This window comes from Squalius cephalus (assembly GCF_949319135.1).
Source record: "Squalius cephalus genome assembly, chromosome: 24".
In the NCBI taxonomy this organism is placed as follows: domain Eukaryota; kingdom Metazoa; phylum Chordata; class Actinopteri; order Cypriniformes; family Leuciscidae; genus Squalius; species Squalius cephalus.
The window spans coordinates 7,032,551-7,050,931 of record NC_137145.1 but is presented as its reverse complement, the minus strand read 5'-3'; the positions used below and the strand labels follow the sequence as shown (position 1 = coordinate 7,050,931).

General features: G+C 39.6%; 1 protein-coding gene across 1 annotated transcript; it reads left to right on the top strand.

The window, feature by feature from the left end:
• Positions 1 to 206: 206 nt before the first annotated feature.
• LOC307152080 (trace amine-associated receptor 13c-like) lies at positions 207 to 1,217 on the top strand (the record flags this gene model as incomplete). Its single annotated transcript, XM_079860472.1, has 1 exon — positions 207 to 1,217. One exon carries the CDS (start codon positions 207 to 209, stop codon positions 1,215 to 1,217), a length of 1,011 nt encoding a protein of 336 aa, XP_079716598.1.
• Between the last annotated feature and the right edge of the window lie 17,164 nt (positions 1,218 to 18,381).

Below are 18,381 nucleotides of genomic sequence, written 5' to 3'. Positions count from 1 at the left end.
TCAGCGGTGCACAAGGAAGGACTACAAAACCTCTTGCATCTTAGCTTTAATCCACATTGAAAAATATGCAATGCATTAAGAAAATAATTTTGTCATTATGCATCATCACCAGTGGGCGGTAGATGGGTTGGTCAGGCTGATCTAGACACTGTATAAATGAAAGGACTGTAAGGAGAGAAGAACAAACTCGTAACAGGAGGAGACTCATGGCCTATGAGACAGAGGATCATGAGACTCAATACTGCTTTCCTGCCATCAACTCATCATGTGTCAAGGGAAAACGTTCCAGACATGAATACAATATCATTTACCTGCTCATATCATTGCTGTCAGCATGGACTGTGTTTCTGAACCTGCTGGTGATCATCTCCATCTCTCACTTCAAGAAGCTTCACACTCCCACAAACCTGATTATTCTCTCTCTGGCTGTGACCGACCTGCTTACTGGACTTATTGTGATACCCATAGAGGGCATCAAGCAAACTGAGATGTGTTGGCACTTTGGAGACACTTATTGCGGATTGTTTATAATTATCGTTAGGTTGCTCCTTTCTACATCTCTCAGTAATTTAGTTTTAATTGCTGTTGATCGTTATGTGGCTGTGTGTCACCCATTACTGTACCCACAGAAAATAACCATAACTAAAACTTTAATAAGCATCTGTCTCTGCTGGTTTTGCTGTTTAGGTTACAATATTGGGTGTGTAACTAGTATCGGATATTTTAAAATCTCATACAAAACATGTTATGGTCAGTGCATGGTTATGAATAGTCTTGCTTGGACATTCACTAATTTTACCTGTTTCTTCCTATTTCCTTGTGTTGTGATCATTACTGTATATTTGAGGATATTTTATGTTGTACAATGTCAAGTGAAAGTTATAAACTCTCTGATGAAAGGTGGTAAATGTGTAATGGAAAGCTCAGTGAGGAGGAAATCTGAGACTAAAGCAGCTCTGACATTAGGAATCATTGTGACAGTTTATCTGCTGTGCTGGATTCCATTCTATATCTGTTCTTTAATTGAAACCACTGAAATTTCTTCCACTACAATGACATTTCTAACATGGACTTTGTTTATTAGCTGTGGTCTGAATCCTCTTATCTATGCTTTATTTTACCACTGGTTTAAAATATCAGTTAAACACATCTTGACTCTTAAAATATTTCAGCCAGCATCCTCTCTGATGGAAATCTTTACAGATTATCATTCATGATTGTGGTGGTGGGGGATTGATTTATTTTATTTTTTGCACTTAAAGCACAACCTCTGTTTTCCATCCCTGAAAATGCACAAATACAACACATGTGATTTCAGGAGTTGCTAGGCCATTCACTTTCCATTCACTTTCACTGTCCAGAAAAAAAAAGATGCAATGAACATAAATGGTGACTGAGGCTGCCAATATCTCTTCTGTGTTCTAAGAAAGTATCACATGTAATCTTCACAGAGAATTGATCCCAATGTCCAATTATAAAGTAAATCCAACATGTAAACAATGTGAGAGAAATATTTCTTATAAATGCATAAATGTATTTCATTAAATACTGAAAAGTATCAGTACAAAATAGTTCAGTATAGTAAAAATTTACTGCTTTAACCAGTTTATATGTTTTATGTATTTGAATGCTTATTAAAGTATGAAAACATTACATAATCTGCATGCTAGCATCAAACTCTTTAAAAATCAAATGAGTAGTCTCCTGTGCTCTTCGCATGAAGAGCGGCTGCTTATGTAGGCTGGTATACATAGTGTCTTAATTACATATTTATGTATAAAAGCATCACATGTACAATGAACAAAATTATAAACGCATCACTTTTATTTTTGCCCCCATTTTTCATGAGCTGAACTCAAAGAACTAAGACTTTTTCTATGTACACAAAAGGCCTATTTCTCTCAAATATTGTTCACAAATCTGTCTAAATCTGTGTTAGTGAGCACTTCTCCTTTGCTGAAATAATCCATCCACCTCACAGATGTGGCATATCAAGATGCTGATTAGACAGCATGATTATTGCACAGGTGTGCCTTAGGCTGGCCACAATAAAAGGCCACTCTAAAATGTGCAGTTTTATCACACAGCACAATGTCATAGATGTCGCAAGTTTTGAGAGAGCGCGCAATTGGCATGCTGACTGCAGGAATGTCCACCAGAGCTGTTGCCCGTGAACTGAATGTTCATTTCTCTACCATAAGCCGTTTCCAAAGGCGTTTCAGAGAATTTGGCAGTACATCCAACCAGCCTCACAACCGCAGGCCACGTGTAACCACACCAGCCCAGGACCTCCACATCCTCATGATGAGAGGATCATGAGACTCAATACTGCTTTCCTGCCATCAACTCATCGTGTATCAAGGGAAAAAGCTCTAGACATGAATACAGTATCATGGATGTGTTTTTTTCATTGCTGTATAAGTATGACAACATATTCAAGCTTTAATAAGATGATAAAGCCAAGCACAAATTAAATATTTAGCAGATAAATGCTGAACTTAATATATACGATAATTATTCACCACATGATGTCAAATACATTAGACAACTCACAATGCTTGTCTCGTTGTCAATAACTCCGCCTCTCACTTCTGTGGCTGGGGTTCTGAAACTGGTGGTGCTGAGGGTCTGCAGCTGGATATGTCTCTAATGAATGAATGGCTCGATGACTCACTCATAAAGACAGTGACTTACCGCCACCTACTGGCGATTTCAATTTAATATTAAAAAGTTTCACTTCATTTTTACCATCATTGCATATTTATTGAACATTGTTTTATTTAAAGCATTATTTATTTTATAAAGGTAAAAAAATGAACTGGAAAAATCAATTAAAGGGGGCAAATATTGTCCCTTAATAGAAAAGGTGTGACTGCAGTCTAAGTGGAAGAGAGGGGACAGAAGGAAGTTAAAAGGGGGTACGTCACTCTAAAAAAAATTGGAGAACCACTGAACTAAGGAAAAGGGATATGTAGAATTGCACAAAATGCTACTGCTAAAGAGTGCAATGGGAATACAGCCTGTGACCTTAATTTAAATTTCTCATAAGATTAACTGAATTGGCCTCGAGAGAAAAATTATAATGACATTTTTAGTCTAAAGACTACATATAAATAGCTACCAAAATGAATGTCGGCAACTGCAGTTTGACTAAAAGTAATGACTAAAAGTTGACAACAAATGCAATAACTTTTCTTCAACTAAAACTAGACTAAAACTATGAAAGACAAAATGACTAAAATGTGACTAAGACCAATAAGCTTTTTCGTCTGAAGATGTAGAAAAAGGGTACAGAATTCAGTTCAGTTCTCATCAACCACACTACAACGATGTGTTACTCACAGTAGTACATCCAGAGCAGGCTCTGGTGATGGAACAAGAAGTGGAAGCACTCTTAGCAAAAGAAGCTATAGAACTGGTTCCTCCAGCCAACAGAGACTCAGGGTTTTACAGCCAGTATTTCGTTGTTCCAAACGTTCCTGAATCGTTCGGTCAAGAAACTTAAGTTCAAGATGTTAACGTTGAAGCAGATCGTGACTCAAATCAGATCTGAGGACTGGTTTGTCTCAATAGATTTAAAAAACGCATACTTCCATGTCTCCATCCTTCCACAACACAGGAAGTTCCTGAGGTTCGCAAAGCCTACTAGTATTGGGTTCTTCCATTCGGTCTAGCTCTATCACCCTGCACGTTAAATGAATGCGTAGATTCATCTCTGGCGCTCGCTCAGGCTGCAGGGCATACGCATTCTGAACTACATAGACGACTGGCTTATTCCTAGCAGAGTCGGAACAGTTGGCGGTTCGGCATCGAGATGTCGTTCTCGCTCATGTTGAGACTAAATGCCAAGAAAAGTGTGAATTCTCCAGCACAGAGGACCACCTTTCTTGGTTTGATATGGGATTCAGTGACAATGAGGGCCATGCTTTCGCCTGCTCGTGTTGCCATGATCCTCTAAGTCGTAAAAGAGATAAAGCTAGGCCAGTCACTCACTGTAGAACAGTTTCAGAGGCCTCGTTTACACTGCAGGTTTTGATGCCCAACTCTGATTTGTTGCCTATATCCGATTTTCTTGACTGTCTGTTTGCACGTTCTTTAAATTGTGACCCATATCCGATTCATGTGTTTACACTTGCCATAGGCTACTATCTGAAACATATCGCGCATGTTTAAAGGGCTAAATTCTCTTGCACATATGGACGAACACGAAATATTCTTCATGCTCTGCGATATGCGAAGTTGCCAAACACCACTTTTGAATAAGAAACATTGTCTATAAAACTCGTTAAAACTTCACAAATCACAAGCATATCGGTGAGAACACTCGTTAAAACAGCATACACACGCCCAAACTTGACTGCACATCACATATTTGACATTATTGATAGTGCTTTCATTCGTAATGCAACGGACAGATCTACGGGACATAAATTAAGCCTTAAATTAAGGGGTTATTGGGCTGTTCTTACAGCCGCGTTCAACATTATACCATTTGGCCTGCTGTACATGAGGCCACTGTGGTGGTGGCTCAAGACCAAGGGATTTTCCCAGAGGGGGAACCCACTTCGTATGATCAAGATCACTCTGCAGTGTCTCCGCACCTTGGTTATATGGAGGAAACCTTGGTTTCTAACCCAGGGTCCAGTGTTAGGAGCTCTTTGTCATTGAGTTTTGCTATCGACAGATGCTTCCCTCACTGGCTGGGGAGCAGTAATGGATGGCCGCTCAGCTCAGGGTCTGTAGAGGAGTCATCATCTCATCACATAAACTGCCTGGAAATGATAGCTGTCTTCTCAATGTTGAAGTATTTGCTTCCAGACCTGAGGCCATCATGTGCTTGTTCGCACAGACAACACATCGGTGGTCTCTTATATAAAGCATTGGAGGGTCTGTGTCCATTGCCAGCTATGCAAACTGGCACACCAGATCCTCCTGTGATTCACCCCAGCCCAGAGATATAGAACCTGTGGGTTTGGCCTCTGAGGGCAACTGAGGTTGTGGAGACCATACTTCACTCCAGAGCTCCTTCCACGAGGAAACTGTATGTATTGAAGTGATGGGTTTTTACTGCGGATCTCGACAGTGGGGCCCAGTTAACTGCCCGATTGGTAGAGTACTGGAGTTACTGCAGGTTTGTTGTTCCACAGGGTTATCCCCTTCCACACTGAAGGTGTGCGTGGCGGCCTTAGCTGCCTGCCATGTCCCTTTGGTAGGTCTATCCCTGGGGAGAGACTGTTGGTGCACGTTTCCTCTGTGGTGCTTTTAGGCCAGGAGGAGTATGGCAGCTAGAAAACCTTATAAGGAGGTATTCCTACAGGATGTGGTATGCAGCAGGCTGGTCCTCTCTGCTCACATTCATTAGGTTTTACAGGATTTTCGAGTTCCCTCAAGGGAACGTCCCAGGTTACGACGGTAACCCTAGTTTGCTGAGAAGGGAATGAGTTGCTGCGTCACTTTGCCTTACTCCCTGCATCCCTGTGATCGACTTGCTTCAGTCTAAATCGAAGCTGACGCCAGTCATATCGGATGTGCTTTTATCCTTTCCTGGTCACCCGCCTGTGACGTTAACTCTCAGCATTGGACTAGTTGATACAAGTGTTTCAGATACATTTACGCAGGGGCATTCCCAAACCATCATCGATGCAGCGTCTCGTTCCCTTCTCAGGGAACTAGGGTTACAGTCGTAACCTGGGATGTTAAAATCTGTAATCATTTGAAATGATGTGTATTGTGAAAAACACTATACAAATAAATGTGAATTGAATTGAAAATAGATGTCATTTGGAAGCTTAATGTCTGAAATTTACAATAAATGTAGCCAATTTGATTAACTCCTAAATAGTGCTGAGTTATTTGATGAAAAATAGAAGAAAAAAATCATAATTTACAAAATAAACAAAAAGGCTACATTAGTTCCAAAAGCTGTAACTTTTGATTACTTTATGCTATCACCACAAAATTTGATCCAGCTCACATTTAAAGTGACTCCACCAAAACATAATTTTCCTCCTTCCTTATTTCCTTCCTGAGTTATTGTATGTCAAAAAGAAATTATATTTATTTGGTCTTTTCTCAGCATTAGAATGTCCAAATGTAATGGACATTCTTGTTATGCCTGTTAAACAGAGTGTAAATCAAAACTGCTTAATGTTACCAAATGAAATGAAGCGTAACCCATGAAGAGAAAACGACTGTGAAGCTTTGGGGGTGTTGGACTCGATCTACTCCATCTGTGTTTTGATCATCGTTCTGAATCTGATCAAGGTGTAGTCTTTGACAAAAATGTGATTTTCTCAACTTTTTTGTTTAAAATGTTGCCTTTCTTTATGAAACTTAAAATGAGTTAAAGTACAGTTAAAGATATTTTTTAAGTACAAAAAAATAACATTTGAACATAGAAGTATACTGCAAGTGCAAAAATAATATATAAATAGTAAACCATAAGTATAATGTTATGTTCACTTAAAGAAAACTGGTAACACTTTATAATAACGTTCAGTTGTAAGTCATTTATAAGTGGTTAGTTAATGATGAACTAATCATTTACAAAACATTCATAAATGATTAGCAAGTGATATACTAACATTTTATGTATGTTTTGTATGTTTTATAAATTCTGTTACAAGTCATTTACAAGTGATTAGTAAATGATTAACTAATCATTTATGAAACATGACTATGCATTCATAAATGATTAATAAGTAATATGTTCATTATTTTATGTTTTGTAGATTCAGTTATAAGTCATTTATATTTGATTAGTTAATGATTAACTAATCATTTACAAAACATGACTATGCGTTTCATAAATGTTTAATAAATTGTTAATTTTTTTGTATGTTTTGCTCACATCAGGTACACAGTGGTTAAAGACTCCATGTGTTTCAGAGAAGACAGCTGTCTATACCCTCACCAGTCAGCACTTATACTGCAGTACACACTACAGTGTTCAACACCTGTTATAGATGATGTGTAAACGCATGAATACATCATTTACAACACTTTCTGCATCCCCTAATCTAAAGTGTAAACTATTCATCACTTGTAAATGTGTTACACACCATTTGTAGATAAGATTCGTTGATCTTGTGCCTTATTGATTCTTGAAGTGGTAATCTACGAATGATGTGCAACACATTTACAAGTGATGAATAGTTTACACTTGATCTGTATAAAGGTCTATGAGAGAGGAAGATGGCTCCAATATTTTAAGAGTTAAGATGTGTTTAACTGATATTTTAAATCAGCGGTAAAATAAAGCATAGATAAGAGGATTCAGACTTGAGTTAACATACAAAATCCATATTAGAAATGTCACCGTGTCAGAAGAGATTATAGTCCCTGTTACATACAATATATAGTATGGAATATAGCAAAGCAGATAAACTATCACAATGATTCATAATGTCATTGCAGCCTTTCTCTCAGATTTCCTCCTCACTGAACCTTCCATTACACATTTTCCACCCTTTATCAGAGAGTTTAAAAGTTTCACTTGCTGATGTGCAACATAAAATATCCTTAAATATAAAATTATAATAAGGGCACAAGGAAACAATAATGAAAACAACAGGTCTGTGTATATCAATGAAAAACTGATTACTAAATAACACTTTCCATAGCACACATCTGGTCTTTGGGAACTTTCAAAATATCTGCCACTAATTAAATAGCCAATATTGTAGGTAGAGGAGGAAAACCAGCAGACACAGATGCTTATTAAAGTTTTAGTTGTGGTGATTTTCTGTGGGTACTGTAAAGGGTGACACACAGCAGTGGTTCCCAACCTTTTTAGGGGACTGTACCCCCAAAACACTTTATCCTTCCTGAAGTACCCCCACAAGCGCATGTGATCGGTGTGATTTTTAGATTTGGTGTAAATTTTAGGTTTGCACAGTGTAACATCTCATTTACCTGTAAATAATAATATTTTTACTTCCTATAATAACTCATACTTGTCTTCATTCAATATTTGTATGACTTTTATTTTCACATCTTCACATGTCCAGACCAATTATACAAAAACAAAGATCACATTTTATATACATAGTAGCAGCCTACTCTAAATATATTTAGACCTGTGTATGACACAAAAGGACTCACCAATTAATGAGAAACTGTCTCTCACTCATAAGCTTGGTCAGTCTTGGGGGCAGTGTGGCAACAGCAGCTATCAGGCTTTTCTCTAAGTTGAGTCTGTTCCTGTGCTTGGACTTGATTACGGCCATGGATGATAATGTCACTTCACATAAATATGTAGATCCAAATGGCAGGAGTTCATTCAGTGCATGTTTCCCCAAATCAGGATATTCCTTCTCCAAAAAAATCAGCGAGATATGCAAGGCGGGCTACCCAGTCTGTGTTCTCAACATAACAATAAGGGGATGTGAGTGTTCTGCCAGAAAAGCGCTTACTTCGTTGCGCAGCTCCAAAAGCCTCTGTAGTGCTTTCCCTTTCGATAACCAACGTACGTCGGTGTGAAGCAGTAGCTGTTGGTGCTCAGCGCCACTGTCATGACAGAGCCTTTCAAACAGTCTGTGATTCAGAGGCCGCGATTCGACAAAGTTTATCACTTTCACTGCGTCATTCAAAACTTCATGTAACTCAGGACTCATTCTCTTACTGGCCAGTGCCTCTCTGTGGATGATACAGTGATTCCACTGAACGTCGGGGTTTACTTTCTTAATCTGCGCTATTAATCCTTTCACCCTCCCAGTCATTGATGCAGCACCATCCGTGCACACATGAATACAGGACTTCCAATCCAGATTGTGCTCTGAGAAAAAGGTGTCGATAACGTGAAACACATCTTTACCGGTAGTGCTCCCCGTTAGCTTCTTGCAGAATAGAATGTGCTCGTTAATTTCAGAAATGTCTCTGTATCGCACAAACGTAATAAGCTGGGCTTCCCCGCTAACATCTGTTGATTCGTCCAACTGCAGCGCGAATGAACCAGACAGTTTTAACTTTTCCACTACTTGATCGACAATATCAACGGCCATGTCATCAATCCTCCGGCACACTGTGTTATTGGACAATGGTACCGTTTTCAGTACATCAGCTGCTTTGTTATCAATCATTGTTTCTGCAAGAATTACAGCAGCAGGCAAAATTAGCTCCTCAGCAACAGTAAATGGCTTTTTGGATTTAGCCACAAGTAGCGACACAGCATATGAAGCCTCCAATGCTTTGGTTGACACTGCAGTCGCTTTCTTTAATTTTTCTTGACTTCCCTTAAATTCCGATAGCTTTCTTTGAAAAAACTCTGCTGTCTTACCGACACAGGAAAGATGCTTGGTATTTAGGTGTCGTTGTAAATGGCCTGTTTTCATGCTATTATTAGAGAGCACATCCCCGCAGAGGAAACACAGCGGCTGAGGCGGTTCAGTAGATGTGGACGTAAAACCGAAAACGACATACTGTTCATGAAATTGCTGGTACTTTGACTTATCAGCTTTCTTTCTTTTTTCCATTGGTTCACTTGAGCTGCCGCTAGCACTGCTGCTGCTTGGAGCGGCGCGTTTTTTTAGCCATTGATCCATAGCTAGCTAGTGTTTCTGTTTTACTCAAAGCTAGACTCTCTGCCTGTTGCTATGGTTACACTACCACTCGGCAGCGCGCGCGCGGCCACGGACAAGCGAGCTGAGAATCAGTTGGCGGGAAGGACAGGGTGACTTAACTGAATGGTTTCCATATTATAACATGATTATTATAATGTTTTGAGAATCATCCCACGTACCCCCTGGGGACTGCTCACGTACCCCTAGGGGTACACGTACCCCCGGTTGGGAAACACTGCTCTAAAGTCCCGCCTGGCTGATTCGGCCGGATCAGGTTCGGCCAGATGTGCGGGCATTTGAATGAAACTACGATTGTTCTATATCCAGGGGCTCCCTGGAATTACGGCATGAGTGGATTCGGCCTGTGATTCCAACACACTTTGCTAATAGTGTCTGTCAACGAAAACACACTATGGAGATGACTCGCTGCCGCTAAGGATGGCTCTGATCAGCATGGTCAATGGTAAACAAGACATTTATTCTAAATGACTTTTATCACCTTGCACAGCTTGGATTTTCCCTTCATTACAGAGACATGGTTAAATCCTGGGGATCAAAGTCCCTTTTCTGAACTTGTTCCTACTGACTATATGTTTTTTAACACCCCTCGGTCTACGGGACAGGGAGGAGGTCTAGCATCTTCGGTCAAAATTTTCTGTTTTGAATTTTTTTAAGTCCCTGTAAAGGCAATTCTAAAAAAAAAATTCTAAACACATTATAAATTTTAGAAATGTATTGCTAAAACATATTACAAAGACTGTGAACTGTGAAGTACTGAATTGTGGAGTTAGACTGTTAAACAGTTTTTCACCATTGCTGTGTTCCGGATTTTTTTGGGCGGGGCTAAAATGGGGGCTCAATGACGCATTGGAGCCCCTGAGCTCCTGGACAAGCCCTTACTTGATGACGCACTGGAGCCACTGAGCTCCTGGACACGCCCCTACCTGATGACGCACTGGAGCCACTGAGGCTGCCCCGTCCCCTATCAGTTCACCGCTCAATCGCGAGTTAGTGTCAGTATTATTTACTACAGCCTACAGTTTGCTAGCTAGCTATGCCTTCGTCACGGAAATGCGTATTACTTGGATGCGATCACTTACAAAACAGATCGGTGTCCTTATTTAAATTTCCAAACAACCATCATATCAACAAGAGGTGGATTCATTTTGTGAAGAGCCACCTTGATGGAGAGCTGAGGATCACCACCAACACCGCCTCTGTAGTGATCATTTTACACAGGATAGTTTTATAAACTTTCGTCTGTGACAACTGGAATTCACTGATAATCCGCTGTTACTGGTGAATGGGGCCGAGCCGACTATCTCCCGCCTCGGTGTTCATCCTCTTGTCGCCCCGAGTCCGACAACAGACCTTTCTCACAATAACCGGAAATACGTAATCGTTGTGGAAGCGGAGTTCCTGTCAAGCATCAACACACCAGAAAAACATAAACCCGGGCAAGTTTAAAATGGATCAAAGAGTCTACACAACTTCATTAACGGATTTGCCAAATATTACATTTGCTGATGTGACGACTCGTGGAGGAAAACTCCGTCACCAAAAAGAACAAATGAAATAAAGGGTAAAAAATTTTCCACGAGGAATTTGTCCATAAATATCAAGGTAAGTAGAGAGTGAAGCTAACTGTTACAGAACTGTTAACTAAAATGACACATCATTAGCGTGTCAATAGCTCTTGCTAGTTGCTTGCGCCATTTGTTTATGTTGCCTTGACTGCGGAGAAAGTAGATTACCACGACAATTGCGTATTTCCGGTCACAAATACGGAAGTTGTGAGAAAGGTCTACTGGTGCCATCATCGGCAGTGCGTGCCCGCAAGTCAACTTTCCCGCGAATGGCCGTGGTTTCAGCGCAGCCAGCGGACACAGCGTTTGAGAGCAGAGACCACTGCTAATTTTTTCAAGATTTTGATAGCTTATTATATTTACTTGGCTGCTTTTTTTTATCATTCAAATTTGGCTGGGTGGCTAATAACACATTTTTCTGTGGTGTGACAAACTCAGAACACATACTTAATTTTGACTTTGCAGGGACTTTAAAATCACAGCTTCATTGGAATGTTACGAAACTTGGTGACTTTTATGGCATTTGGTATTTGAACATAAAAAAATTATCCGAGCATGCTAAGTGGTCGTAAAAAAAATAGTCACACTTGTGCTCTTCGGTCAAAAATGACTGACCATAGGAAATGAATGGGAAATTGACAAAAACACAAAAATTCTGAGAATCTGTTCGTGTATAATCTACAAATCGGCCACGATGCAGAAAAAAGTGCTCAACAATGAAGGGGTGACACTCTAAAACATCAAGAGTGCAAAACAGACACACCCACCCACACACACACACACACACACATACACACATACAAACACATTTTTATACACATACACACCAAAGAATTGTGATTAAAAATAAATGAATTTTTAAAAATCACAGCTTCATTGGAATGTTACGAAACTTGGTGACTTTTATGGCATTGCATTAGGTATGTGAACACACAAAAAAAAATGAAGGCATGATTCGAGCAGGCTAAGTGGTCATAAAAAAATTAGTCACACTTTTGCTCTTTGGTCAAAAATGACCGACCATAGGAAATAAATGGGAAATTGACAAAAACACAAAAAATCTTTACAAATCGGCCACGATGCAGAAAAAAAGTGCTCAGCAATGAAGGGGTGAAACTCTAAAACATCAATAGTGAAAAACAACATAATTAAAGGGGACCTATTATGCCCCTTTTCACAAGATGTAAAATAAGTCTCTGATGTCCCCAGAGTGTGTATGTGAAGTTTTAGCTCAAAATACCCAACAGAATTTTATTTACAGCACATTTAAATCATCATTTTTTGGGTCTGTGAAAAACGCACTGTTTTAGTGCTTCTCCTTTAATGCTAATGAGCTGCTGGTTCACGACACAGGGGGCGGAGCCTAATCAGCCGCGATCAGAGCCAGAACAGGGAAGATGATAATAATAAAACAGACAGTCACAGTAATGGTGTTCATTTCCACCATAAAAATGCCTACAGAGTCAGAGAATATATGCTGTATGGAGTTGGAACAGGTACTGTATAGTTTAGTTTAATTACGATTATAACCTATTTGGCATTGCTTGTATACACTATTAATGCAAGCCTGCTGTAGGACTCCGTCTGACGATCTGAATTGTCTGGGGGGTATTCCAGAAAGCAGGTTATGTGACATACCCGGGTAAGTTTAAGGGTAAGTTAGAGGATAACCTCAACTTTCGGTTCCAAAAACGGAGGTAACTTTCTGGGTATGTATGTAACCATAGGAACTTACTCTCTGAAGATAACCTGCTCGGTAGCAGGTTATGTTCCAGGGTTAGTTTGTTTCAGAAGGTTACTGAGCATGGCGTGCCCTTTTGATGACGATCCTGTGGACATGGAGGCACAAATTATACTAGGTTTTTTTCGCCGGGAGAGAGTTATAAGACCGCGAATTGATGTATTTTCATTTCCTAATGATTATTTGAAAGAGCGTTATCGATTTTCAAAAGATTTGTTAATTTATTTAACATCTCTTCAGACCACATATTGCAAATGTCACAAACCGCGGGTCTGCGCTTAGAACAGAGAACATTCTGTGCATATCACTTCGGTTTTTCGCGTCAGGGCATTTTTTGTTCAATGTGGGCGATGCAGAGCATGTGGGAACGGCAACTGTGTGTAGAGCCGTTCGCACAGTATGTCTGGCACTTAAACGATTCTTACACACGTTTGTACAGTTCCCTGGCCATAAACCTCTGCGTGTTATTAAAGAGGAATTCCACAGAGTGGCAGGTTTGTCCTTTGTAGTAAAATCTATGACGCATATTAAATATGTAGTCATACTATTTATATCTATACATGTATTCATCCTGAGTACAGTATGCCGCTCTCTTTTTTTTGTTGTCATTTTCCATTTTGACTCGTGAAATCGGCGATCCATTGAAAACGCCTTTATGCACGCGCATTAACTCTGGGTAACCAGTAGGAGGTTGATTAAACTAACTCTTCTCAGGTGTTTTGGAACCGACATACTCATGGTATGCGGGTTTGGCTAATGTATGGTATTACAGATTATTTTGTTTTATTTTTAACTAAAAAATAAAAACACAACATTTAGTTGTGTAAAATTATTTATTTTAAAATAGGCTTACATGTTGACTAAAGCCATGATCTTTCTTAATTTGCCTGACTGAACTTGGGGCGTTGGCAGTGGGAGTTCCCCTACGTAACCTAGACAGCGAACATCCCGTTACGTGAGAAAAGATTAAGAAAGGACATTTTGGGTACTAAAAAAGCTACTCTCCTAATTTCTACAAAATAGCAGCGGAATTTCCATGAATTAAAAGCGATTTTACCCGCAGGCAGCATCGTTTCTACTAGCAGCAGTGATTCAATCTGCGTCTGAGGAGATTGTAGAAGGCTGTTATTTGCGCATGCACCAGCGCGTGGCACAAGTGTGTCATTACTGGCAACAGAACCAGGAACTACTGTATAATCAAGCAGCGCTTAATATAGTGTTATTATGCCAAAATACTTATTTATTTAGTTTCAAATGAAACCATTGTAATCCTGAAAGTATTCCCCCTTTTTTCAAAAAACTATAATCTGATTACAACGTTTTTTGACGTAACTGTAACGGATTACAGTTATTGGATTTTTGTATCCTGATTACATAACGCCGTTACATGTATTCCCTTACTCCCCAACCCTGGTAAACAGTATAAGAAGTGCATAAGTAACTTACATAAATTTCTGTAGAGTTGAGGGAGCATTTTCTTTGAAAACAAAATGAATCCACCTCGTCTTCAGTGGCTGGCAGATTTCAAGAGTAAATATAGCTGCAAGCAGCAATTACCGGGGCCAAGCAGAATAAGACGACAAGACATGGCTGAAAGTGTCAGATCAACTGCAACAATGAGCAATTAAAGACATTTAAAGAGGATTTTAGACGAAATGGCTGAAAAATCATAGAAATAGTAATTAAAAATATGATTTAATTGATTAGCACTTTCGACAAATAGGTGGCGCAGTTACAAAACTGATGTGATGTGGTCAGAGTGAGGAGACAATGACACATACAAAGTTTGGTGTCAATATGTCAAGGCATTGCAGAGATAAAGCCTGAATAGTGCTTTTAGCATCATGCCTCAACTTTGCTGCTGCGCTATACAAAAACGGTTTTGTCAATCAACACGAAATCCATAACTTTTAGTCGGCACAGTCTGGAGAGGATACGATTCGATTTTGGTGAAAATCGGACAAACGGTCTAGGAGGAGTTCGAAAAAGTATGTTTTGACTGAAAATCAAAATGGCGGACAGGAAGTTCGGCCAAATAAGGTAAATTTGGTATCTATGTTCTCGGCTTCACCCAAGGAATATATTAAGACCTATATTATTAAGTGGCATTACAATAGGCCGATGTATTCAAAAGTTATTAGCATTTTTAGATATTTTGTTATAACTTTTGACCACTAGGTGGCGCTGTCTCTAAATATTTTGGGTACCTTCAGGGGATGGTGCTGATGGCACATTCTGAGTTTTGTAATATTACACCAATGCATTTGTTTAGTATAGCATTTTATTTCACAAAACTGCATTGAAGTCAATGGAATTTCATGTTTTGTTCTATTATAGCGCCACCAAGAGGCTCAGTCCCACTATTTTTTTTGTGTGTGTCCTCAGAGTGAGCCCATACATATGTGTGTCGATTTTGGTGAAAATATCTCAATTCGCTTCGGAGTTATAGACATTTATATGAAAAAACACGTAAAAAATGACTGACACATGACTTTGATTGGATTTTACTACCCCTTACTATCAATATTTTCACATTAGGGCATGAGCATATAGTTAACAAGCTATGATTCCAAACTTCTGACGGGACTCGGCAACGATTCAGGAGTCTAATGAGATGAGTTTCGTGAAAATAAGTCGATCACACCCAAAGCTATAAGCATTTGAAAAAAAAAGTTCACCACTAGGTGGCGCTGTTTCGAAACTTCTCACGCTCCTTCAGGACATCGTGCTGATGACCCAGACCAAGTTTCGTAACAATTCGTTCATGCATTCTTAAAATACAGCATTTTAGCACAAAATTCAAAATGGCCGACAGTCAAAATGGCCGATATGGTAAAATTCATATCAGTCGAATCAGCATGTTGCCCTGAATCTAACGAGACCAATTTTATGATTTTTGGACAAACTGTTCAGAAGTTATAAGCAAAAATAGCCATTTTTCATATCTCCGGACCAGTAGGTGGTGCTGCGCCGAAATGCAGCATGTTGTCTCAAGTCATGCTTGTGAGGACATGTACCAAGATTGGTCTGAATACGATACAGCGTTGCGGAGATACAGCCCTACGACTGTTTTCGCAAGCGCTACGTAAAAAATTTTCGTGGGTTTATCAACAATGGTTAAGCGAATCAACTTGAATTCCATAACTTTTTGTCGGCATGGTCTGTAGATGATCTGATTCAATTTTCGTGCAAATCGGACAAACCGTCTAGGACGAGTTCGAAAAAGTAGCTTTTAAGGAAAATTCAAAATGGCGCCCATATTTTTATGACGGAAAATGACGTCATAGGGTGCAATCGAATCGTCATGAGCTCAGGAATCAGAGGAAAAAAGAACTTTGTTGATTGGTCTTACGGTTCAAAAGTTATTACCAAAATATGAGTGAAATTTTGGACAGGTGGCGGCGCTAGAGGGAATGACTTAGAAACACCAAAATTGGTGTATTTAATGTTGAGATTGTCATCTATCAGAATGTCAAACCAAAACAACTTACCCGCAATCGGTTCTATGGGCTGCCATAGACTCCCATGGCGGAAGAAGAATAATAAGAACGGGAACAGATACAATAGGTGCCTCCGCACCTTCGGTGCTTGGCCCCTAAATAGAGAGAGCTATGTGAATGAATACATCCAGCTACAACACCTTCAACGCTTGGGAGATGCTTCGACGCTTCTCGTGAGTGCATTGCTGCAGCAATGGCTGATGTGTACAACTCGCAGTTAACTCGATCAGGGCGGGTCTAAGTTATAACGGCAGTGTCAGTCAACACTTATGGGCGGGGTCTGTGGCTTTAGTGATGTCACTAAAGCCACATTCTGAAAACAGGTCGTTTGGAGAGACTGCTTATGATTTATGGGGATTAAAAAAAAAGGAGTGAGTGGATTTTTATCACTGTAGGGTGGTTGTGTACACACACTGCCGACACACATTTATGTCCAAACACCATACAAAAGTGAATTTTGCATAATAGGTCCCCTTTAATAATTATAATTAATATATATTAGGGCTGTCACGATGTTAGATTTTTCACACCACGGTTATTGTGGCCAAAAGAATTCACGATATCGATATATCGCGATATCTATAGAATCTATGGGGGGGGGGGGTAGTTATCAGTCAAATTAATTTTTACTTTGTTTATATAGTTTTTCTTTTTTACCCAACAAACATAAGGATACTGATAAACACAAGGCACATGCATTTTTACTTCTTGCGTACTCAATCTATGGCAATTTTTTGTGAAGGAAGACAAGCATGTGAAGTTTATCTGGTTTCAAACTGAAGCCAAACACTGTCTGAAGGTTTCCTGAAGAACTGAAAAGCTCTTAAACCTGTTGTTACATGGCGCCAATAAAGTCATGCAGATAGCAGATTTGAATAAAAAAAATCAAGTGCAAATACAATAATAAGATGAGTAAAGAAAACGGGGTTCTTAATTTTAATAATCACCCTTTATTAAATATATAAACACAGAAACCCCCTGTTAACAGTTAATGTCACGTTTCCCATTCCATGATGACTAGTAAAATAATAGCCGCGTCGCGTCTATGACATCTCGAGGTATCGCACACCGGACACGCACTTTCTCAGTTTATGGCCAGCAATATCATTATGTTTAAGGACATTATGGAATTGAGATAATGTCTGTACTATGTTATGAGTATACTGTACAATTAAATACAATAGTTGCTGAGTCTGTGATCTGAACAGTGATTTTTCTGCGCTCTGTGTCGCGGCAGGATTTTGAACAAGGTCCTGAGCCGTTGCTGGGCGCCGCGGACAGACGCCGAATAGAACCGCGCTGTGCTTCTCGTCCGGTGTGTGTACACTCATACAGAATGTGTTCGAATTTTAAAGACGTGGCGCTGCGCTTCTCGTCCGGTGTGCGACCACATCTAAGGTGCTGTTTTCTTTGAAGCCGAAGAACTCTGTTGTTAATACTGGCGAGCTCAGCTTACTTTTTTCGGGTGTGGACAGAGTGTTTCACTCTAGCTGCGCGGGCACGGACGAGCGTTGCGTCTTAGAAAACGCCAATATCGCCAATACCGGTATATTGTATTGCTCTAAATTAACACGATGTCGATATTTCATGCTTTGAATATCACGATTATCGTCAATACCGGTATATTGCGACACCCCTAATATATAAAATATATATATATACCGTCTTTATTTATTTATTTTTTCTCCCGCACACTCGTGCCTTTTCCTAGTCCATCAAACAACTGTGGTGAGTAGGATCAGTCAACAAACACGGTAAGTCATGTCATCATCTTCTTATTGTCACTTGCACTTCATGTCACATGTAGCCTATAGCATAGCCTTCTCTGTCAGCACTAAAGGATTTACATGGGATAAATGAAGGGAGATAGTCAGGCTGACGGAGAAGATTTCAGAACTAGAGACACGCATACAAACTTTAATTGAGGATAGTAAGAATGCAGGGCTTTAGATACTGCTTTGGACGCAATTAGCTTGGTGAACTCTGTACATTGT